We start from the raw sequence: 24,693 nt of genomic DNA, 5'->3' as shown, positions 1-24,693 counted from the left end.
TTTATAATATAAAAAAACCCAATCCGATTTATTTACGATCCGAGTATTCAAAAAATCCTGACTTCCCATCTCGTCGATCCGATTCCAATTCCCGAGTTCCGCAACCTTGTCTAGGAAGCTAAAACTCTTATAGGAAAAAGTTTCACATATGGCGAATCAATTATTCTGAAAAACAAAGTATCTTTCAAAAAGCATACCGACGAGAAGGGTCCATATTTATATCATAATGCATACCAACAGGAAGGCTCCATAATTACATCGAGAAGTTTACCGATAGGAAAGGTCCATAGTTACATCATAATACATATCACCAAGGAACCATAGTTGCATTGTAAAGCATATACATACTCCTAAAAATGGACCATAAAAACATTAAAAGGGAAAAATAAATTAAGATTCAAGAAATAGATAGCTCACTAAAAAAGGGCTAAAGGGTTTGGCTCAGTTATCATAAAACATTGAATATCAGTTTATCAAACCCCATAAACTATATATGGATAAGGAACCAAGACTATGAAAGAGGCTTTTTAATGGTGCATTAACTATATGATTAGGGCTTTGGGGTTTTTTTTCTTCTAAATTTCTGGGTGTAAGAGTTTCTCATCAAAAAGTTTAAATTAAGAATATATTCAGCGATAGGATTCTCCACCATGGCTCCGATTAAGACAACGTATGTTATACCTCCCAATATTTTGAGCAAGTCACACCTTTTAAGTAAAAAAAAAAGGCCCATTAGGACGATTCCATCTAAGACGGTTGGACAGATACTTCTTTATAAGGTTGCACGAAACGCCCTGGTGACCAACTAGGTACCTATATATTTAAAGGGTGATGAGCTCAGTGACAACGGTGGTACCTAGTGATCTCCTCACCATCTCACTCTATATTTTTTGGTTTTGTCTTTTTTTAATCGGAGAGGACATGATATAGAAGTAATGAGACGATTCTTACAAGTATAAAGGAGATGAGAATGGATAGAAAAGGTGAAGAGTAGTAGTGAGTCACTCCCTCCACCCTAAGAAACTTATCGATTTGATCTCCCTAACGATGAATCCGATTTCAACCTTTTGGAGCACATAACCGCCTCGTAAGCTTTCCAAATAAGCCAACGACCAACTAAACAATTGTGTGAATCACCTTAATTTTTCTCTTTAGGGAACCATCCACATATCATGATGGTTTAATATATCAAGATGAGAGAAAACGTAAACCTACAGAATATGACACCATGACATTACAGTGCACCAAATTAAGATGCCGTGTTACATAACGATACAATTAGAATAGCCACCTTACAGTCGGTGATAACTTGATACACTGTGAATTTTCATCCTCTGAGAATCCAAGGATCAACCCACATTTTTCTGTGTGCCTTCCCATATTCTGAAAAAATAGCCACAAAATAGTAGAGAAAATCCCCATCGGGAAAGGCCGAAGTCTTACATAAAGATAATTTTTCACAAGTATATCGCTGACTTATCTACGCAAATAACCTATTCTTTTAAATAAAAACGATAAGAGATCTGTGTAAATATTTCAATGGAATGCCAAGTATCAAACAATTAATATCAAGTAATGTTTAACCTTGTGATACATTGGTGGCAAGCCAAGCAATTATGAGCAATCGTAGAGACCAAACACATTTTCATGATTTAAATTCCATTCGAGAAAGTGTCATGGTTAATGACTTCTGTTGACTGCCAATCTGCCATCCAAGTCATGCTTAAAATAATCACCCTCTGTGCAATTCAAATTGCTTATGGAATTTTGCATCTCAGCCAATAGATAAATCCAAATACTGAAATCATAGGTAACAATTTGATCTACATAAGTATTAACAAGAATGAAAGTTAAATATTGATAATGAAGGAACCAAATTTGTTTTTCATATTGTTCATACACAAACAAACACCAAGTTGAAGGCACTAGGAGCTAGAGGAACATCAGAGCAAAAACGTAAAATGTTACATATCTGAAGTGGAAACACCAAGGGGCCTTAAGCCGATTGGTATCAAATAAAAAAAAGTCATTTTAGGACATCAGTATGTGAGCTTATTGCACATTTAAGGAACAGGTCTAAAAGAACGAGGTTACAACACCGCCAAACTCAGAAGGGCAAAAAGGGTTTTATTCAGTTGCCCTAAGACTAATATCAGACCCCATAAACCATATATCGATAGTGGACCAGAAGCAGCTCGACTATAGAAAGAGAGATTTTTGTGGTGCAACTCAATACTTATCCAGCCAGACCATATGATTAGGGCTTTGGGATTTTCAAATGTGCACAAATATAAGACTACTATAAAGTAATTTTTTTTATGTAACATGTCATTTAGTATTTCACAAGAGATCATATAAAATAATCATACATTGCATCATGTGGCTAAACAATACAAAACTTTGTAAACCAATCTAAAGGGATGATCATTGGCAAAAGTAGAGAAATTATCTAGGAAGCTAATCAAAGAGTAATAAGATAGAGTCTCAGGTACGGCGACTCAATTTTCCTGAAAGATATATATTATATCTTTGTAGTTTCAAGAAAAATATCCTACATCATTTCAAAGAACACAACACTGAAACTAGTCATGTCTACAAATCATAACAAAAAATGAGGAAAATGAAACACCAGAAAATATTCGTATCAGATTTTCTAATTGAACTTTGACACAACCACAACATCGGTTGAGCATACTATCAAGGAATTGAATAATTGCATCAGAATGCATACTGGCAAAAAAAAAAGTAACACAAATCGATGATAACCGAAAACAAGATATATAGGCAAAACACGCTAAAACTTGTATTGAAGAGATCTAACTCAAAACTCCAATATTCATTGTACACAATCCTTAACCCTAACCCGGTTCGGTGTTTATAATCCCTACCCATAACACGATATATATAGACTAACCAATACATGTCAGACTATAACTAGGATTCCACTAATTATCTAGACACATAATTAGATAAACACAAATAAAACCATTAACAAATCCTATTTGAGTTAAACTTGGACTAAACTCCAATCCTTATTGTCGTAGAACTCGATCCACGCTTCAAGCCATAACCGAGCTCAATAAATTCACCAACAAAAAGGTCGATATTTAATATCAGAAAGGTAGGAAGGGCCGATATATTACATCTCTGATTTTCGATAAAAGAATTTTGACACAAAGAACATACAAAGTCAAAAAGATATGGTGAATCATCAATGTGATTACATGGTGTAAAGACCATTAAATATGATCCTTAGAAGCATACTAGCAGGCAGTGTTAACAGTCTCGAGTCAACTGCTTACATAAGCATACTGGTAAAAAGGGACGACTACTTACATCAGAAAGCATAATGGCAGAAAGAGTAGATAATTCAGATGTCAAATTTTCAGAACTTTGACTAAACTACCATACCATCGTTTTAAATAAATCATCATTCTGATTACGATGTTGTAAAGATCAATTTTTGATGGAAAAGGTCGATTTTTTCATCATAAAGCATGCTGGCGAAAAAGAGGTCAATTCTTACATCATAAAGCATATGACAAAAAGGGAGTATCGTACTATCGTTTACATCATAAAGCATACTCGCCAAAGGGGTGATCGTTTACAAGTCGGATATTTCAGTAGCAGTCTAGCAGAAGTTTAAAACGAATACCAACCCATCTGAACAGTATCAAGTAAATTATCAATGTGATAATCAGTTCAACCATCAAACATTTTTCTCGAAAGCATACCAACAGAAACAGTTCATTGTTAACATTGGAAAGGATACCGTTCATAGATTAATATTGAAAAGCGTGCTAACAGAAAGAGTTCATCAATTACATCAGAAAACACAGTGACAAACAGGGTCCATCTAATACATATGAAAGCATACTTGGGTAAAGGGTCCATAATTACATCGAAAAGAATACTGACAGGAAGGGTCTATAGTTGCACTGGAAAGCATAGTTGCACTGGAAAGCATACTGACGAAAAGGTCAGATTAGAAAGCATAAGACTGGAAGGGTTCACAATTTACAACGGAAAGCTTACTGATCGAAAGGGTCCATAAATATTTTGGAAAAGCATAGAAAGCATACTTACAACAAGGTCGATTTTTTACACGCCATATATAGCAGAATTTGGACATAGATACCATACCACCAGTTAAAAATAAAATACAACACTTCATTAGCGTATTTACGGAGTAAACACCATCATGAAAAAAGGGCCGACTATTATACCCAAAGCATATACTGACTACTACCAATGTACCGATAAAAACAAGATACCCCATTCCTCTCTCTCTCTCTCTCTCTATATATATATATATATATATATTTAACGTAGATGGTGGGCGAACAGTTAACCAGAAAAATTGAACTAAAAAAGCCCTAAATGATGAAAATTTGACAACAAATAAATGGTATCAAGTTAACAAACGAACTTTGAAGATCCATACACTTAAAAGAAATCAAATTAGTTACCTTTGAGCTCAGTGATAAGTCTGTAGCTCGAAAAACAGTGATAAGTTTCCCACCATCCTCAATTTCCTAGTCTTCATCCTTGACCTCATGAGATCAAACAACTAAAAAGTAAAAATGAACCACAAAATTCAATGAGAATGTAAACCCAGCATTACACATATACAAAAAGGGAAGTCTTCAATATTATTAAAAAGCCACAACATCCGTTAAAGGTACTAAATTTGCTATTATACGCATTGACTAGACAGACACGGACATCAGCAACCCCGTTAGTCATCATAGGAAGGTATGTATAGGATAGAGAATATTATATTACCTAGTTTATTATCTTTCAGAAACCTATTGGTAACATCTCCACCAAAACAGAGACCCACACCACGCTTGCTTTGGTCCTCTACCAGGATTAGGGAATGGATCACTTCATAATATCTCATACATTAACCTTGAAATATAATACTATATTATGGTTTAGCACAAACATTAAATTAAATTTAATGAAACCTACAATTACAGGTTTGTAACTGAACAGTAGTCCAGAAAACTCAGTCCCTCGATCCGTACCTTCTTCTGGGAGTTCACAAAGCCGTTCAATTGCTCAATCACCATGGCATTTCTGAAAAGTCCCCCCTGAACCACAAATATCTTCTCCTTAATATAATAGCAAGAGATCAATGGCAGAAAACATCAGCAATGAGCTCCACAAATGTATCACTAAACTTAGATCTGACTTCCCCCCAAATCCTTAAATCTTGCTCACGCTTTTGCTATTGTGATTCCCACGGCAAGATGCATAGCTGAAAAGATCAAAAAATGTACGTGATTACTTGCAAAGGAAAAGATGAGGAAACAACCAATAAGAAAGTCAAAGATATCCCTACCTGATGGAGACATACACTTGAATGCAAAGAATGTAAGTAACAAATGGACTTGCTAAGTGAACTACCTGACCATTTGTCAACCAGAGATGGCGAAGCCGTTAAAATTTCCCAATGCATATCTAAAACACATTTAATTTAATGATGTTAAAAGCTCAGTAATAGCAATAAATACTAAAATGAAATAACAATTATAGCAGTAATTTCAAAACTTTTCATATAATATACCGTTTATGTAAAACATTTCTGGTTCTTGAAGTCATCCATCTTTTTCTTCACAAAGTTTAGAGCTATAACTTCCTAAGCTGGTAAATGGTACCTCAACACCTACTTTTCACAACGGAAGAATAATTAATTCAACTATCTAGCAAGAAACAAATACAAAAAATAAACATACACACATATTCAGTTAATGGCAACATTCAGCCACACTAGCCAATGTGTTGACCTCATTTCTCAAAACATCAAATTTATTCACTTACTTCATTTGCTACTTGTTCTTATACGGTAACTTTTAATAGTTTAACAGCTTCTATATCGTATTTTAATTAAATCTGTGATTTGTTATGATCCTTGCTAAGTTCACACCTATGTTGGTTAAGAAGCCATCAGTAAAGCCAGCCCACCAAGCAGTCGTTTTGACCACCAAATACATTGGTAGTGCTTCAAATGCCACCAAAGTGGCCAATAGGACCCACCACCAGCATCAACATAGCCACTAATGCTACTGCCACAGCTGCAGCATTAACATGAGGGAAATGATATGATGAGCCTGTTCTCGTCCCTAAAATGCAGAAGCATCAACATTTGACACAAACTTATACGAACTACATAAAATGCTACTAACCAAACATGACCAGCTGCCCTATCTGACAGCATCCTACAGTCACGGTGGGCAAGGACTAAATCAGACAATTAGCAAATTCCTCTGAACTTAAATAATAAATGATGTTCGTTTGAAGAGCAAAACACGCAGCAAGAGGTGAGATTTATAGAGTTTAAGATATGTACACTACAACTCAGTGTGAGATGGCTGTGAACTACTTCTCTGTAACAACATGAATCCAAGTGGATCGATAGTTGGTGGAGCACATATAGAACCCAAGAAAGAAAACACCCCCACAAGGTTTCTGCAACCATGAGTACTAAAAGAGCATGATGGGATGACAATATTCAACAAAAGTATATGAGAGCTTGCATAGTGAAGCATGAATGGTCCAAGAACTATGGAAGCTTTTTAAAAAAGATATATATATAAAAAAAAAAAGTGACAAAAACAGGGCTATCTGTTATACCTGAAAGCATTTGTATTAGCAGACATTTTTATAATTATGACTGCTTGTATTTTGAGGTTAAAAACTCTAAATTCCTCCAATCTGCCTTTCTCCGTTTTTACCTATAAAATAAATTTAACCATCACTCAACAAAATTCTAAAATCTGCTTAACTTTGATCATATTAGCAAGAAAGAAACCACAGTTGAATAAGATCCTTATCAAATAAGTCAACAACACAAGCTAACTTGTTTCATAAATGGTCATGTTATATTTCAGATATCTCGATATCCCACTAGAACGACCAACCCGTTACTCGACTATGACTAAAACCGGGTCGCCACATGCTAGCAGTGTGAATACCTTTTAACCAAAAAAATAACGACTCATCATTTTGGGACTAAACTGGATAGGGTCAAACACAAGTGTGTATGGTCTGACATGTCTCATCACGGATCAGAAGTTAGGCTGCCTCTCCCAACTTGCCATTAGTATATGCTAGCATTGCGGATAGTTTTAAACCAAACAATAGTAATGCTTCTTAATACAATATAACTTTATAAAGCCGGGTCTCTTGTCCATATAGAATCTGATCCATAACAGTTATGCTTCGACTTTTAGAAGCTACGTAAAGCAATTCATATACCAAAATCGTTAATGAGAAAATGGTAATTTCAGATAAGGAAAAGAAAGTGATCCCCAGTTAACTCACTTTCTTAATTTGTTATCATTGTATCAGTTAGGAGGCATTAGTAAATTCTAGCATTGTGGATACTTTTAAAGCTAACAAATAAATGACTTACTGTTTTGGGACTAAACTAAATAGAGTTAAAAGCAGGACCAACGTCCAAACGATCTGAGATGTCTGTAACGGGTCAGAAGCTAGGCTGCCTTTCCCAACATGTCATTACTCATTAGTAAATGTTAACATTGAGGAAGACTTCTAAAACAAACAAATAAATGACTTATCGTTCTGTAGGAAAAGAGAGATAATCTAGGAGGCTAATCACTTCATATGAAAGAGTCTCAGTTGTGGCGACTCAATTTTTCTGAAAGACATTATTATTGTAGTTTCATAAAGTATATGATACATCATTGGCATCTTATCAAAAAGCACCGACAGAACGGGTCCATAGTTACATCGTAAATCATACCCAGAAGGGTCCATAGTTACATCGAGAAGCATACGGGACAATAAGGGTCGATAGCAACATCGTAAAAGCATACCGACAAGGAAGGGTCCATAGTTACATCGTAAAGCATACACATCGTAAAAGCATACCGACAAGGAAGGGTCCATAGTTACATCGTAAAGCATACTGACAGAAGAAGGGTCCATGATTATATGAAGAAGCATACCGACAAAAAGGGTTCATAGTTACATCGTAAAGCATTCTCACAAGAAGAGTCCAAGAGTCCATAGTGACATCGAGAAGCATACCGAAACAGGGCCCGTAACTACATCGAGAACATACCGACAAAAAGCTCCCATATTTACATAGGTAAGCATACCACTAGAAATGGCCCATAAGAAAGCATACCTACAGAAAGGGCCCATAGTTACATCGGAAAGCATACCCGCAAATAAGGTCCATAGTTACCTCAAAAAGCATACAACAGAAAGCATCCATCATATAAGATAAAGGGTCCATAGTCTAACAGGAAGGGTCCGTAGTTACATCGTATATAATACCGACCAGAAGGGTCCATAGTTACATTGAGAAGCATATTGGGCAGGAAGGGTCTATAGCTACATCGTGAAAGCATACCGACAAGGAAGGGTCCATAGTTACATCGTAAAGGATACCGACAGGAGAAGGGTCCATGATTGCATGAAGAAGCATACCGACAAAAAAAGTTCATAGTTACATCGTAAAGCATTCTGGCAGAAAGGGTCCATAGTTGCATCGAGAAGCATACCGAAACAGGGCCCACAATTACATAAGAGAGCATACCACTAGAAAGGGCCCATAGGAAAGCATACCAACAGAAAGGGCCCATAGTTATATCGGAAAGCATACCCGCAGAAAAGGTCCATAGTTACCTCGAAAAGCATACAACATAAAGCATCCATAATATAAGAGAAAGGGTCCATAACTTTGGAAAGCATGCGGCAGAAAGGGTCCATAGTTACTTTGGAAAGCATATGACTGAAAGGGTACGTGATTTACACCTTTAGCTCACTGGTGAAAAGAGTCCATAAATTCCATCAAGAAGCATATCGATCTATGGGTTCATAGACTATAGTGGACAACATACTGACAAAAGGGTCCAACGCTAGATATAAGAGAATTTGAACACAGATAACATACCATCGTTTCAAAATAAAATAATAGTTCATCAACGTGATAACCAGCTCACGCTGTAAATACCATCAAGGAAGTAGGGTCAGAGGGTCGATTATTTTACATCAAAGCATATACGGAATGCTAAAAAAAGGCCAATAAAAAAGTTTTAAAAACAAAGGAAAATAGGAATCCAGAAACAGATGGCTCACAAAAGGCAGGGCTAATTCAATTCAGTTTCTTTAAGACATAGAATAGCACATCCCATAAACTATCTACAGATAAGGAACCAAAAGCAACTTTGCAAACCATATAATAAATTCTTCTATCAGGTTAAGTTTCTAAGTAACCAAGAGCAACTTTTATAATAATGTGCGCATCAGTCTACTACTTCGATCAGGTTAAGTTTCTAAATGACCCGTCTTCGAGTACTTCAGATAAGAAATTCATATATTGCATTGTGTAGCAAATCATATAGAACATGGCAAACCAACTTTCTAATTAAATTTAAGCGAAAATAGCGAGATTATCTAGGGAGCTATACTCTTAGAGGAAAGAGTCTCAGCTATGGCGAATCAATTATTCTGAAAAACATAGTATCTTTCAAAAAGCATACAAACGGGAAGGGTCCATATTTATATCGTAAATCAAACCGACAAGAAGGGCCCACAATTACATCAAGAAGCATACTGACAGGGAGGGGTCCATAGTTAGATCATAAAGCCTATCGACAAGGAAGGGTCCATAGTTGCATTGTGAAGCATAAGACAAGAAGGGACCATCGTTACATCAAAAAGCATACAGAGAGGAAGGATCCATTGTTACCTTGGAAAGCATACCGACTGAAAGGGTCCGTAATTTACACTTGAAAGCTTATCGATGGAAAGGGTCCATAAATTCCATCACAAAACATACTGATTTAAATACATTGGAGAACATATTGACAAAAGGGTTCAACACCAAATTTAACAGAATATGAACACAGATAACATACCATCGGTTAAAAATAAGATATTAGTTTCTCAGCGTGATACCCAGCTCAGATTGCAGACAACATCAAGGAAAGAGGGTCGATTATTTTACATCAAAGCATATACATACTGCTAAAAAACGGACCATAAAAAGATTGAAAGGAAAAAAGGAAAGAGGGTCGATTATTTTACATCAAAGCATATACATATACATACTGCTAAACAAGAAGGGTATGTAGTTTCATCGTAGTTTCAAGAAGGCCCATCAGAAATCTTACCAGTAAACAAGAAGGGTCTGTAGTTTCATCATAAAGCATACCAGCAGGAAGGGTCTATAATTACACTGAGAAGCATGCCGATGGGAAAGGTTAAAAGTTACATCATAAAGCATACCAACAAGGAAGGGTCCATAGTTACATTGTAACTTTTGCCGACAAGGAGGGGTCCATAGTTACATGGTAATGCATACCGACAGGAAGGGTCCATAGTTACATCATAAAGCATGCCGACAAGAAGGATCCATAGTTACCTTAAGCATACCGACTAAAAGGGCCATAATTTACATTTTAAAGCTTACCAATGGAATGGGTCCATAATTTCCATCATAAAGCATACTGATCTAAAGGGAATATTGGACAGCATACTGTCAAAAGGCTCCAACACCAAACTTAATAGACTTTGAACACATAGAACATACCATCGGTTCAAAATAAAATAATAGTTCATCAGTGTGATAACTAGCTCACAGTGTAAACAATATCAAGAAAAGAGGGTCGATTATTTTACATCAAAGCATCTACATACTACTAAAAAAAGGGCCGATAAAGTAACATTAAAAAAAAGAAAGAAAATAGGACTCCATAAACAGATGGCTCACTAAAACCAGGGATAAAGGGTATGTTTCCGTTTCTTTAAGACGTTGAATATCAGACCCCAGAAACTATCTACGGACCAACTGCAGCTTGACTATAGAAATTAGAAAGAGGGCTTTTAATGGTGCATTATTAAATGCTCATCTAGCCAGTCCATATGATAAGGGCTTTTGAGATTTTTATGATAATGTACAATTATACACATACGACTACTTCGATCAAGTTAAGTTTCTAAGTAAACTGTCTTCAAATACTCCACAAGAGATCACATAAGAATTTCATACATTGCATTGAGTGGCAAAACCATATTTCCCAAACCAACTTTCTAAAAAACAATTCTGTGAAAATAGAGAGATTATCTAAGAAGCTAATTAGTTAATAGGAAAGAATCTCAGCTTTAACGACTCATTTTTTCTGAGAGACATATTAACTTCGTAGTTTCATGAAGCATATGCTACATCATTAACACCTTTTCAAAAAGCATACAAATAGTAAGACGAGTTCATATTTACATTGTAAAGCATACCAACAAGGAGGGTCCATGGTTACATCGAGAAGCATACCGACATGAAGGGTCCATAGTAACATCAAAAGCATACCGACAGGAAGGGACCATAATTACATCGTAAAGCCGATACCGACGGAAAGGGTCCATAGTTATATGGTTAAGCATACCGACAAAAAAAGGATCCATAGTTACATCGAAAAGCATACCACCAGGAAAGGTGGATAGTTGCATCGTAATGCATACCGACAAAAAGGGGCCTTTTTTACATCGTAATGCATACCGAGAAGGGTCCATTGTTACATCGTAATGCATACCGACAGGAAGGGGCCATTGTTATACCGTAATGCATACCAACCAAAAGGGGCCATTGTTACATCATAATGCATACTGACACGAAGGGGCCATTGTTACATCGTAATGCATACCGAGTTACCGACTAGATGGGTCCATTATTACATCGTAATGCACACCCATAGGAAGGGTCATGTTCACATCAGAAAGAGCATACCGATAGGAAGGGTCATAGTTACATCAGAAAGCATACCGACTCAAAGGGTCCATAGTTACATCGTAATGCATATCGACAGAAAGGGTCCATAATTACATCGAAAAGCATACAATGGAAAGAATCCATAGTTACCTTGGAAAACATACCGACCGAAAGGGTTCGCAATTTACCCCTGAAAACTTACCGATGGAAAGGGTCCGTAAATTCCATCAAACAGAATACTGATAAAAACTTTTGTCACAAAAGGGTCGATTATTTTACATAAAGCATATAGGCTGCTAAAAAGGGCCGATTAGAAACATTAAAAAAAAAAAAAAAGAGAAAGAAAGAAAGAACGATACCTCCATATACACCATCGAATGCTATCGATTTTGAAGTGGTCTGTGCTGCACCACATTGTTGATGGTTTATATATATATATATATACATATATATATAGGTTTATATATATAACATAAATGGTGAAGACTGAAGAAGGACAATATGAACAAAAAAAGCCCTAAATCATTACAACTTCATATTGATTACAAACAGATTTTGAAGAACCAATATGTAGAATAAAAACCCTAAATGCGATTACTTCTTTGAAAAAAACCCTAATTGCAAAGAATGATAACGGAGTTGAAGATCAGAACACTGATATAGATAAAAGAAATCTTGTATGTAATAATATAATGTTTATATGAAATCGAAGTCGGTTAATCACACGCGTCAATTTAAAGCTAACGTTATTGACTTATATTTCACGCGGGTTTTAAAACAAAAAATAGCAAATTTCAAATTAGGATGAGTCTTTAACATTTTATTATATAAATAGTTATTGACTCTACGCGTTGCCGAGGGTACGTTTTTTATACGATAAAGTTTTGGCAAATTTATGTCGAATATTCGAACCCAAACTTTAAAAGCTAACCATCTAGCAATAACATTAAAAATTATTTTACAAAAATAATAAGTTGTATAAAAACACAAACAATAACTATATTAATGTTTTAAATGTATCATGATGTAAAACCTAAGCATGATAAAAATTATTATATATTATAAATGTTACATATATGTATAAAAATGGAAGAAAAGTAATAAAAACCAAATCTTTAAAAGCAAAACCATAGCTGTGTGTAAATTGTATGATGAAAAATCTGAGAACCTAAAAGTTTAGTGTCAATAATAAAAATGAAAACGAAAATTTTTGTGGGATACAAGTTAAAACTTAAAAATGAAAATTTTTAATTAAAAAAACAACGTACTAAACATGTAGCAATACAACAAAAATAATGTAAAAGAGTATTAAGATGTATAAAAACAACATGAACGTAAGACGTAACGACGATAAAAGTTATTGTATAATGAAAACGCAATATGTATAAAAAGACAAATGAAAATAGTCAAAGACCAAATGTCTAAAAGTAAAACCGTAATTATGTGAAAATTGTTTGATGAAAACGTGATTAAAGTTTAGTGTGACGAAAATGAAAGCGAAAACTTTGATGTGGGGTAAATGGTAAAAAGTAGAAATTTTAGGGGTTAAAACGAAATTTGGTTAAAATTTAGGAAGTTAAAACGAAATTTAGTTAAAATTAGTATGTGCTTTAAAAGCTTGTACATTTTACGCATAAAGTACTTGTACATTTACATAAGTTTTTAGTATATATATAATAAATTGGAGCGAATGCATAGTTTTTTATATAAAAAAAAAAACTTTAATGCATAGTATTTCTTGACAGAAGTACCAATTTAGAGCATCAAGTATGGTCACATGATGCATAATCATCCAAAATGTCACTTCAGCGGTCAGCGTATTTTCATCATTTTATCAATTTTGGGCTACTATGAACGTAAAACTATCCAGAACGCATAACAACATTCTTTCATATTTATTTACTTTTCTTTATATAAATTAGTTTTCAAACTATTTTTTTCAACACTATATTAATAGAAAGAACATTGATAATAATAAAACTAAAAGACAATAATATCATAAAAAATTACGGAGTACATTAAAAGTTTGAAAACAAAAACTTAATAAATTAAACTTAAACATTTTTAAATGGTATGGAAGGATTACAGCAAACATAATCTATTTATAATAAAAACAAAATAAAATGATTATTTGATAAAAATGAAATAAGTAAGGCTTTAAACTCAGAATATCTATTAAAAATGAGTGTATCTCGATTAATAGTTTATAATACCCGCATAGTTGCAAACCCACCTAAAAAGGTATCACTCTCATATTTACCCTGCTGTACAATATTTTACAAATACATAAAATAGATATATATCTATGAAAGCGACTTTTCACATTAAACAAAAAAAACATGAAAGAAAATAAACCACGAACGCATAACCAAGAATGAAGAGCCCGGTATGGTAAGTTGTTCTTTATCGAACTGCCACATCATCTCCGGGGTCGATATCGACTCCCCATATCGTATGTTCTTATATGTTTGAAAAGATTTTAATAAAAACTATTATGTTTTTGTGGATTAAGAGATAAATTAAAGCATCTAAATATAATTTTGTTTTTGCTTCTTTTAATAGTTTTTATATATATCATATTTTTTAAGACTGCTTTATAAATAATATAAATATAAATAACAATAATAATAATAATAAAATTGATATTGCCAAAACAACAATGAAAAAATATTAAAAAAGTGAAAAGTATAAAAGTATTATCAAAACAAATTAAAAAAAGAACGTCTTGGAACTTATTATCAAAACAACAATAGTATATTGTATTTTTAATAGTTTACTACCGTTGTTACTGTACTGGTAATTAACTCGTTATTGTTTAGAAATATATATGGTAACATCTTTAATAGGTTATTATCAAAATGTTTAGAAATATAGTGACATCTTTAATAGGTTATTATCAAAATATACTTTTATCACTTATTTACACAAGATATATAAGAACAGGACTGATGCAACAACATATAAATTGTCTTAATTATTAATTAAAATAAAATCTATTCAATAACACATTATAGCTTGATTATTAATATCTATTAGCTAAGTTGATAAACTCTGTCCAACTAATTCTATATTAATATCTATTAGCTAAGATGCTAAAAAAAAAAAGTTGATAAACTTTGTCTACATTTTTAACTCCCCCAAACACGGCTTTTGCCGGATTAGGTACCGTTGTTGTTATTGCTATTGTTAGTATGTAATTTGTTGTCGACACATTATAATTTTTGATATGGAGATAGCAACATATTTATAAAGATAAACATTAATATATAAACCTGATTAGGTGATAAAAAAAAGTAAAAATAACTACCATAAATCAGTGGTAAATATAGAATTAAAAATAAAAAGAGCTAGAATACAATCGATCATTTTTCATATTAATTTAAAAAAATTTAAGGTTACAAAAAAAAAGTAAAAAAATAAATAACATAGGGCCTAATATATAAAAAAAAAGTTTTTGAGGTTACAAAAATAATATGTAAAAAAATACTAAATAACATAGGGCCTAATGTAAAAAAATAGTTTTTTGAAAATAAAAAAATTTTTATGACATCATAAATTTGTGAAAAATAGCTTAAGAGAAAATATGAGCATACTACATAGGAAAAAAAGTTCTAGAAACAATTTTGTTTTATTTATATAAGATATTAGCCCAAATATCTATAATACTAAGCTCACTCTACAAAATATGGAGGCCCAACAAAAATGGGGGCCCAAAGCAGTTGCTTATCCAATACTAGTATTAAGTCGGCTCTGTTCATACATGCGATGCCGTTTAAAAAAAAAAAAAGTTCATACATGTGACAAATCCGCATGTATGTGTACCAAACAATAAAGCAATCTCCCTACAACTAATTCTATACCTTTTGTGAAAGGTAGTAAGTATGAGATTATGCGAGACTTGTGTTCAGCAAAATGCCACTCTTTGAAAATACGTATAGATTAAACTCATGTTTGATATGCTGAAATCAGTGATGTTGTTCGTCGGTTGTTAGAATGGAATGTATAATGACATGGAAAGCTATACTAATAATTACAATTTTTTTTACATTTGGGAGTATGTTTGATTAGCTTAAATGGAATCACTGATATATATATATGAATTAGATGAAATTCATACAAAATGACAATTAACTCATCATTACTTGAAGTTTAGTTTATAGGGATTATGGGGGCATCATGAGGAATTCTTGTTCAAAAGAAAAATGAAATTAAAAATAAGAATATAAATAAAAATAGCAGAGTGGTAGAAATGATATTAATATTATATACTCTAATAGTATACAATTTTGATATAGATGTAATCCATACACAAAATAGCAATTAATATATTTTAATATTTTCTTTACTAGCGATTTTACTTGGATTCAACCCGGGAAATTTAATTAAAATTATAAAACTATAAAATATGCATGTAATTTTTGTTATTAATTATAAATCGATATGGAGATAGATGAATTGAAAAACATAATAAGTATAAAAAAAATTTAATAACATAATAGTTATAAAAAAATTTTCTTTGTTTGTAATAAAAGATTAGAAACTTTAAATAAGTATTTAGTGGGCTATTTTTAATTAAAAATATTTTAAGTTATTTATGATATCATAATTAAAATAAAGACCCTTTTTGAAAAAATGTAGACTTGCCACATCACAATTTTTCTAAAAATACTTTTGAAAGACAATTGTCTTTTATTTAGTATAGAGATAGAGATTACTTCCATTTTTATTTTTATTTTTAACATTATTTTGGTTTTTTAAATTTAGATTGGATATAGTAATTCAATATTGATTTATAATAATATTTATATCTTTTTTATATTTATATTATTTATAGCATATTATAAAATAAATTCATATTTGATTTTCAACATTGAACTTAAAATTTCAATATTGATTTTAAGTTTCAACATTTATTTACTCGTCTCTGCTATCTATTCTATATTTACTTAAAATAGCTATAATTTTTTTCTCTCTCTCCTCAAATCTCAACGAATCATTTTTTTTTCTCTCCTTCATAAATCATTTTATTATTTTAATTCATTCAAAATCTTTGATCTCAAACACTGTACATCGATAAATTATAAAAATTATATGGGTGTTTTTAAAATTTCATGCTCTTTTATTAGAGTGGTTATTCGATATACTTTTGACGAATTTTTAAATATGAGAGCGGAGCATGTACGACAAAGGGCGGAGCCCGTCAGGTAGATCACTCATCATCTCCAACGCCGCTATTACATCACCACCCCGCCATCACCTCTATCACCACCACAATGTGTGAATACCGTTATGTAAATAGGTAGACTAACAATGTCATAGTTATATACACACGTTTTCTTAAAAAAGTGAGTTATATACACACGTTTTCTTACACTATATAATTATATATATTATTGTCATAGTTATTAAAAATCCCTTAGCATCATTAAACTTTTCTACCTAATCATACACTAAATATAATTTTTATGCATGTAAATGTATGTATTTGATATTGTAAATTTTCATTTTTGATTTTCTTGCACAAATTAATGTATGTATTTGATATTGCAAATTTTTTTACTTGGTTTTCTCGGTTTTCTAGCTTAAACATTTATGGTTTTCTTTAGGTTATTTTTTTTTTTACATTTTCTTTCTTTTTTAATTTTCAAACAAGTTTAACGCAAGTGGGCTATTATAACAAAACCATCTCAACACGCAATTTAAACCGCATAAAATAGGTCCCAAACCTCACTGGTTATCGATCATTATTACGTATGATTAGTTAGTGTATATATAATACGAATGTAAAATTGTGTATAAAGATAAAAAAAAAAAAAATCATTCCCTATAACAGCTAGAAATTAATGCATATGCACAAATAAATCCAAACCTCCTTTCAATACTTCCCGGGCAGCCATTATCGCTCCATTTATCACGCTAACTGAACACTTCATTTTCTCTCACTGATATCTTTATTAACGTCTTTTATTTTGATCATCATATATTTTTCATTCATACACACACACATTTTTATCCATCTATCTACATGTGCGTGTGTTGAACTTAATTATAATAATTGAGCTAAAAATATATTTCTAAGTTTTTGTTATAATTATTATATATATAGGCCATGCATGCAACAAAGTGTTAATTAGTCAATTCCTTTTGAATTGATGCATGCAACAAAGTTTTTGATTAATTTACACTAGCTAGGGGTTTTGATTTAATAATGTCTGAGAATGAACCAAAATTAATAGGAATTAACAACGAATGTGGTGGTGATGACGACGAATGGGCTGGTGATCTGATCACTACCCCGAATCGTTTGATCTCTGATGAGTTTTTTGTGCTGAAAGCTGAAGATGATGTTATTGGTGATGATCAACAAAATATTGTAGAGAATAGTACATTAGTTGGTGTTGCAGCCGGTGGACCGGTTTCTTTGCTACCACCGGCTAGTACTAATTCTTGGCCTCATCCACCGTATGGACTTGAAAACGATCCGTTGTTTGATTCTCCGATTATGCTCCCTAATTCTCAGGTAACTAATTAGTAAGCTTTAAATTAAAATGTAATTGGCAGGCTAATGATGACATGTAATAAGAATGTACCTTTCACTGATTAGTGTTTAATGTGTTGTGTAAGACAATGAATTTTCACAATATGATATGTTTTATGCAAGATACTTCATGAACTAGTGTTCTATATGACATCTTAATTAATAACAACTAATTATCACTTTCAAAAATATGTTCAAATTTTTATACATGTAAACTCAAGGAATTGGAATAGCTTGTTAATTAGTCCCTTAAACCTCCATCTCATCATTCTAGTTATTTTGATCTAAATAGGTAGAAAAGTCCGAATCATGATCATTTTTGGTAAATGTTTAAGACTAACTATCGCGAATACAGATCAGGAGATCTGAACATAATTATTCTTTCTTATTAAATCTTCCAATCAGTCAATCCTAATATCTGTTTTTGGTTAATTAATATCTGTAAGGTGTTTTAGAGGTTCACATATCATAGAATTGATATCCGGCCATATTCTTTTATTCTGATCAAACTTCTCTGCAACGTAGCCAAACACGTTTTAATATTGTGCAAACTTTCATTTTTATAGGGATCTCCTACCACTGGAAGTTTTCCGTTCCCTCCTGTGAATCATGAAACTTTTGGGATGAATTCTGTATTTGATGACAGTAGCTGTGATAGCAATTCTTTTACGTATCAGCCAAATGGAGGTTCACTATTATGGCCATCCATTTCAGATCTTCAAAATCAGGTTGACATCATGAAAGCACTTGTAATACATAATACCTTTAATGTTTTGTGCATTTTTCAATTTCTAAAATTTTGGTATGCAGCCTGCATTACTCTCTGAGTTCCCTGGAGCGTTACCAAAAGAAAGTGTCCCAAAAGTCTCTGCTAAAGATTTACATTCTTTCGAGAAGAAGGAAGTTTTGAAATCTACAAGTCATAATAAAGCCAATGGTAAAGATAACCCAACGTCACAACCTACAATGCAATCAAGAGACATAGCCATGAGGAACTCAGAGGATGGATACAATTGGAGAAAATATGGACAGAAACAAGTCAAAGGCAGTGAATATCCGCGAAGCTACTACAAATGTACTCATCCAAATTGTCAAGTTAAGAAAAAAGTTGAACGTTCCCATGATGGCCATATCACCGAGATCATATACAAAGGTGCTCATAATCACCAAGGCCAGCGCGACGTTACTGGGTCAACAGAAGCTAACGGGTCATACCTTAAATTTGAAGATGGGGAATTATGGGAAAATATTCAACAAGGAGGTACTAATAATGGTGAAATTTGCCGAACTCCACATGGCATAGAGTTGCCATCTTCAACTACACTTATAACTGATAATTCTCATTCGCTTGTCCAAGGAAAGTCCATGGGTGTTTTTCGTAATCCACAGTTTTTATCGTCGAACAATAAAAATGATGTAAATGAAGATGAGACCCACATAGGAAAAGCGTCACCTGGAGATGAGGCTGATGAAGATAAATCAGATTTGAGAAGGAGGTGTTCTTTCTGAGACCCATGTAGATGCACTTTCTCAATTTGCTTTGTTGATAGAAAAAAAATTGGCACATTTTTAATGTTTGGATGAATATTCATTTCAGGAAGAAAGGGAACTTTTTTATGGAAACAAGTTTGGTAACGAGAGCTATGCGCGAACCAAGAGTGGTGGTTCAAATTGAGAGTGCAGTTGATATACTTGATGATGGTTATCGCTGGAGAAAATATGGGCAAAAAGTTGTCAAAGGGAATCCAAATCCAAGGTAATTGGTTTAAATCTCAGATGATGTTATAATCATATATATATCTGTCAAATTATTGAGTTTTAGTATAAGTGTATAACTCTAATTTATATGGTGTTCAAGAGAATTTAGAGGTTGCTAATTTTGTACTTACAAATGGACAGACTTGGTTCCATCTAATGTGTCAAATGTATAAAAAAAATAAGTTACTAAAAGGGTACAAGTCACATGGGTCGTATGGGTCAAAAGTCTCAAGAACTGTATTTTTAGTACATTAAAGCTCGTAAATCACTTAATACAAAGAATTGGATTATTCAAATAGTATATGATATACTGATGCTAATAAAGAAATATAAGTTTTGGACAGAAAGGGATTGGGTCAACCCAACCTAGTACCAAACAACTACTCGTTAGTTGTTACCAAGCTCGTGCATCTTCCTACCTCAATCAGCTTGCTGGTAGATATTATTGACTGTCCTAGAAAGAAAAATATAAAATGGATACCCTCCTGAAGATGGATAAACTAAGAGGTGGCAAAATGGGTGGGTTTGGTAACGGGTCAAACAGGCAGGCAGGTTGACCAGAGATACTATGCGTAAGAGAAATTCAATTTTTCAGTAAACAAGTATTTCGTCATATATGATTCCGTATATTTTATGTTATTTCAGTAACACAGTAACATAGTTTTGTACTCAATAAAATGATTTGGAAGGTTACCTATTACACTTTGAGTGACCTTTGCTTCCTTCGAGTATAACCATTCTGTCCATTCCAATCTATGCTATTCATAAAGTACGAGTTTGGCTAACTCTAGATAAAAGTCATAAAACATAACCAGATCAACCCATTCTTTAGTGAATGGGTCTAAATGGCCACCTCTAGATAAAACTTTATTGCCTATCAAGGCATTTTTTGTAACTTTAACTCTTCCCCATTTTGATCCATGTACTATTACCTACAGGAGCTACTACAAATGCACAACTAGTGGATGCCCAGTGAGAAAACACATCGAAAGAGCCTCTGATGATCTAAAATCAGTCCTTACAACGTACGAGGGAAAGCATAACCATGAAATACCCGTAGCCCGAAACAGCAGCCATGCCAATATGGATGCTGGGCCCACTTCCAACACACCTAACAACAACAATATACCATTATCCAAAATACCCAATGTACCCAAACCCGAGCCACAAAACCAAGATCTTCCCATAAATTTTAACAGAAAGCTCACCAATAGTTACATGCCTTCCAGTTTTGTTGGGAATTTTGATACTGAGCCCGCAAAATTTGAATCTTCCCCTATTTACCAAGCTAAATTATATCCATTTCAAACTCTATTACCTTTTAATTCTGTACTACCCGATTTCCCTATTTCACTACCAATGAACTTGCCACCACCTGCAAACATGGTTCATAACAGTTTTGGTTGTAAAAATGGTAAACGTCCCCATGAAGCTCAGTCTTTTCTAGGACAACAGTTGAGGGACAACAATGGAAGATACCTTAGACCAAAACTAGAGCAGGATGACAGTTTCTTTGAAACTTTTCTCCGTGCCCCGAATCATGTAACCGATGCATCCTCAAGGTACTGTAGCGTAATTCCAAATTATCAGTCATAAGTCAGAAATATTCAAAAATTACTAGTATTTGTTATTTTTTTTAGAATTGGACAGAGTTCCTACTCTAGCTTAAGAGGTCTAATGGCCAATATTCTTTTGATTTCACAGTACTGTCATTTATTCTGCAGTGAAGGAATTATAAAATCCTTCATACTTTATTAATAGCATAAACTGCAGTTATTTCACTTGACTGGATTTTATTCAGATTATATATTGTCTTTAGTAATTATAATAATATGAGAATGTTGCGCGTGTTTTATGGACCAAAAGGTTCAAATCCACTATATACATGTGTTTTTTAAACCAAATGGACATGATAGCAGACTTGGCATACCGCCGATTCTCTCCATTTTAGTATCAATACATCTTACTTTCACAGAAAGGACTATAACTTTCTGTACGTGAACTGTCATAACAGAGTTTCAAACTTTGGATTTCAGTACCGTTTTAGCTCATATATTATGTAACCATCACCAAAAAGCAAATGCTACAAAGTTATTCTTAAATGACAGAAGAAGTTACTTATACACCATTTTGGTAATTTCACGCTTACATCCATAGTTTTTTTTCTTTCATCTCAAAATTAACTCAAGTTCTTCTTTGAAACATTAGAACAAATCAGATTACACTCAAGATGAATTGTCTCATAAGAACCTTAAAAATCAATGGCTCTATGGCATAATCTTCGAACCAAACTTAGCATTACACAACATCGTCATCCTAGCAAAGTGAAAACCGTTCTAAAACCCCCACCGTAGGTGATGGATCTAAACTGAAGCTACATCTGATGTGTGTGGGCCTTCTTCTCCAGAGAGCAATCTTCTTTGTTTCTTAGACCCGTATCCATGATATTGGTATATAACAGTGTGAAGACACTGCCTTAGATATGATACATCATAAGTCTCCAAGAATTTCAAGTCTGTATCTCTTGATTTTACCCCTGCGTAAAGCTTGTACTCTTCTAATACCAATGGCAAACACCAATTTTGTAACTTCCTTAAGGACCCAACAACACAACCGGTACGATGCTGCCATCACAAGACAACTTGTCAGATGTTGAAATCGACTAATGTAATGGGTGTTTGGATATGTGCTTTGAAAATGATTATGACATACTAAATAGATAGAATCAGATCAAATTCAGCAAGTTGAAATGGTGTAATAACATAGTAAAACTAATTATTTTAACTACACGGCAAACTAATACAGCTCCCTAGAGCAAACCCCAAAACCCTCTCTGAGTCAGGAAGTAGAGGTGGTGGGTCAGCCAAAGGGTCAACTTTAGTATGGGTCAGGTTGGCCCGAAAATGCTTGTGTGTTCATTCTTGGAATTTTAAACAATATTCAATTCTTATTTTACATAATAACCATTTTAATGTGTAAAACTTTTTAGGAGGTCATATGCATAAAAAATATATAATCCGGTTGACTTTCAACCCGTTTGATCAGTTTAGCCCAACTGACCCGTTTCAGAGTTAAAAGTAACTCAAATCAACCATTAAAAAAGAAACTGGTTCGAACTTGTCACCTCTACAAGAAACATATCATAACCACTACGCAATTTAAATCAAGCCCAATGAGCTAAATTGTATGCACAGTAAGAATGACCTTATAGAAACAGTTTTAGAGGTTACATACCTTTCCTCGTTTGCAATGTATCAACACAGGATGGATTCTAACATCTGGGGAAGAAAACACATATGTACTTAATGACATGCTAATTCAAAAACGGTTAAGGGTTGTAAGTAATACTTTCTATTCCAGATTCAAATACCAATCAAAATTGTGAGAGCCTCTGTTATAATATTCCTTAGAACGTCTACAGAAGGCTCCTGCAGTTATAAATCATACCATAAATGATATGAACAAAGAGCGTGTAAACATATATCATGCACAATGTTGTTCCTCTAAGCGAACATAACATAACGAATCTTTTTTCAAATATCAAATGCATCAAAAACTTGAAATAAACATGAAATTTTCAATCAAAACCAAAGTCAATTAATAGGTAAGTAAACACCCAAAAGTATACTTGTAAATACATACATTGGTACTAAAGTACAAAAAAAAAAAAAAAAAACCAATAAATATATGATTATTCTAGACATCAAGTCATTGACTGACTAGAGGACCCAATGTACATCAACGTTTATACACAAGAGTGACACGACAACAACAATGCCTAATCTCACCGGGTCTCGTAAGATGTAGGCGGTCATACTTCTACCGAGAGTCTAATTCTAACAAGATATCCGACTATACATGTTCATATGAAAAAGAAGTGGATTCGAGATTAGAAAAACTACCTTAGTGCCATCGATTCCAAATTGAAATAGACGAATATTGTGTTCTTTTAAAAATTCCAAATTTTCCTTGGGATATGGTTCAGGACACAAATATCTACACAAACAAATAACCAAATTCATCATCAATTTTAATCAAAATCTAATCAATAAACAAACCAAACTCACAAAATTTTATCAACTTAATAACATATACTTTAACCCGAATTTATTTTTCTATATATTCTACTATATATTCTAGTAATTATAAGTTTTCAAACGTGCCAATGACATGTTCCAAAACTTATAGCTATCAAAAAATAATAATAATAATAATAATAATAATAATAATAATACAAAACACTAAAAGGAAAAGTACTTTGGCATTGTATGGTAGAGATTATAAGACCAAATAAACTCACATGACAGATTTAAGTTGTAACGTTTCAAGAAAACGAAAATTCATAGGTTGGGGGAATCCAGATCGATAAACACGATCTTCAACATTCGCAAAATTAATCGGCGGAACGATTCTTTCTTCCTCGCCACCACCATTCTCATCATCATCATCACCATCCATAATTACTTCTTTCCCGCCATTTTTCATGATCATTATAACCATCCTTTTTAAAAATTCGTTAAAATTTAGAAACAATTATACAAAAAAAATAAATAAATAAATAAAATGGAATCAATTCATGATTGGGGGATCAAAGATCGAAAGGAAAACCCACAATCGTTCTTCTTTCCCCCAATGAATTTATGATTTTTTTTTT

At 33.2% G+C, this 24,693-nt stretch overlaps 2 protein-coding genes and 1 long non-coding RNA gene across 8 annotated transcripts; 1 reads left to right on the top strand and 2 right to left on the bottom strand.

Annotated features, from left to right (window-relative positions):
• Nucleotides 1-1,262: 1,262 nt before the first annotated feature.
• LOC122589179 lies at nucleotides 1,263-12,138 on the bottom strand. Of its 6 annotated transcripts, none has more exons than XR_006322232.1 (7): nucleotides 12,103-12,138; nucleotides 5,573-5,671; nucleotides 5,348-5,466; nucleotides 5,031-5,263; nucleotides 4,786-4,911; nucleotides 4,470-4,570; nucleotides 1,263-1,798 (listed from the first exon to the last, which is right to left on the bottom strand). It is a non-coding gene; the product is annotated as an uncharacterized LOC122589179 (long non-coding RNA). The 6 variants fall into 6 exon arrangements; XR_006322231.1 differs by lacking the exon at nucleotides 12,103-12,138 and adding an exon at nucleotides 6,356-6,552 and having other exon boundaries at nucleotides 5,573-5,674; XR_006322233.1 differs by lacking the exon at nucleotides 12,103-12,138 and adding an exon at nucleotides 5,933-6,283.
• Nucleotides 12,139-17,951: 5,813 nt separating this feature from the next.
• LOC122588070 (probable WRKY transcription factor 20) lies at nucleotides 17,952-21,635 on the top strand. The gene is made up of 5 exons (XM_043760214.1): nucleotides 17,952-18,263; nucleotides 18,848-19,009; nucleotides 19,092-19,777; nucleotides 19,879-20,037; nucleotides 20,978-21,635. Exons 1-5 carry the CDS (start codon nucleotides 17,952-17,954, stop codon nucleotides 21,633-21,635), a joined length of 1,977 nt encoding a protein of 658 aa, XP_043616149.1.
• Nucleotides 21,636-22,142: 507 nt separating this feature from the next.
• On the bottom strand, nucleotides 22,143-24,693 carry LOC122589723 (tyrosine-protein phosphatase DSP3-like). The gene is made up of 5 exons (XM_043762049.1): nucleotides 24,340-24,693; nucleotides 23,942-24,035; nucleotides 23,410-23,467; nucleotides 23,274-23,317; nucleotides 22,143-22,663 (listed from the first exon to the last, which is right to left on the bottom strand). Exons 1-5 carry the CDS (start codon nucleotides 24,537-24,539, stop codon nucleotides 22,403-22,405), a joined length of 657 nt encoding a protein of 218 aa, XP_043617984.1. The 5' UTR covers nucleotides 24,540-24,693; the 3' UTR covers nucleotides 22,143-22,402.

Source organism: Erigeron canadensis, chromosome 2 (genome assembly GCF_010389155.1).
Source record: "Erigeron canadensis isolate Cc75 chromosome 2, C_canadensis_v1, whole genome shotgun sequence".
Lineage (NCBI taxonomy): Eukaryota > Viridiplantae > Streptophyta > Magnoliopsida > Asterales > Asteraceae > Erigeron > Erigeron canadensis.
The sequence above is the reverse complement of the archived record's forward strand: the minus strand, read 5'-3'. Positions and strand labels throughout refer to the sequence as shown.

Coding starts and splice junctions, on each gene's coding strand:
- LOC122588070 (XM_043760214.1), top strand. CDS start 17,952: ATGTCTGAGAATGAACCAAAATTAATAGGAATTAACAACGAATGTGGT. Junction 18,264..18,847: donor TTATGCTCCCTAATTCTCAG/GTAACTAATTAG, acceptor TCATTTTTATAG/GGATCTCCTACCACTGGAAG. Junction 19,778..19,878: donor AAATCAGATTTGAGAAGGAG/GTGTTCTTTCTG, acceptor TATTCATTTCAG/GAAGAAAGGGAACTTTTTTA.
- LOC122589723 (XM_043762049.1), bottom strand. CDS start 24,539: ATGGTTATAATGATCATGAAAAATGGCGGGAAAGAAGTAATTATGGAT. Junction 23,468..23,941: donor TTGGAATCGATGGCACTAAG/GTAGTTTTTCTA, acceptor TTATAACTGCAG/GAGCCTTCTGTAGACGTTCT. Junction 22,664..23,273: donor TACATTGCAAACGAGGAAAG/GTATGTAACCTC, acceptor TTGTGATGGCAG/CATCGTACCGGTTGTGTTGT.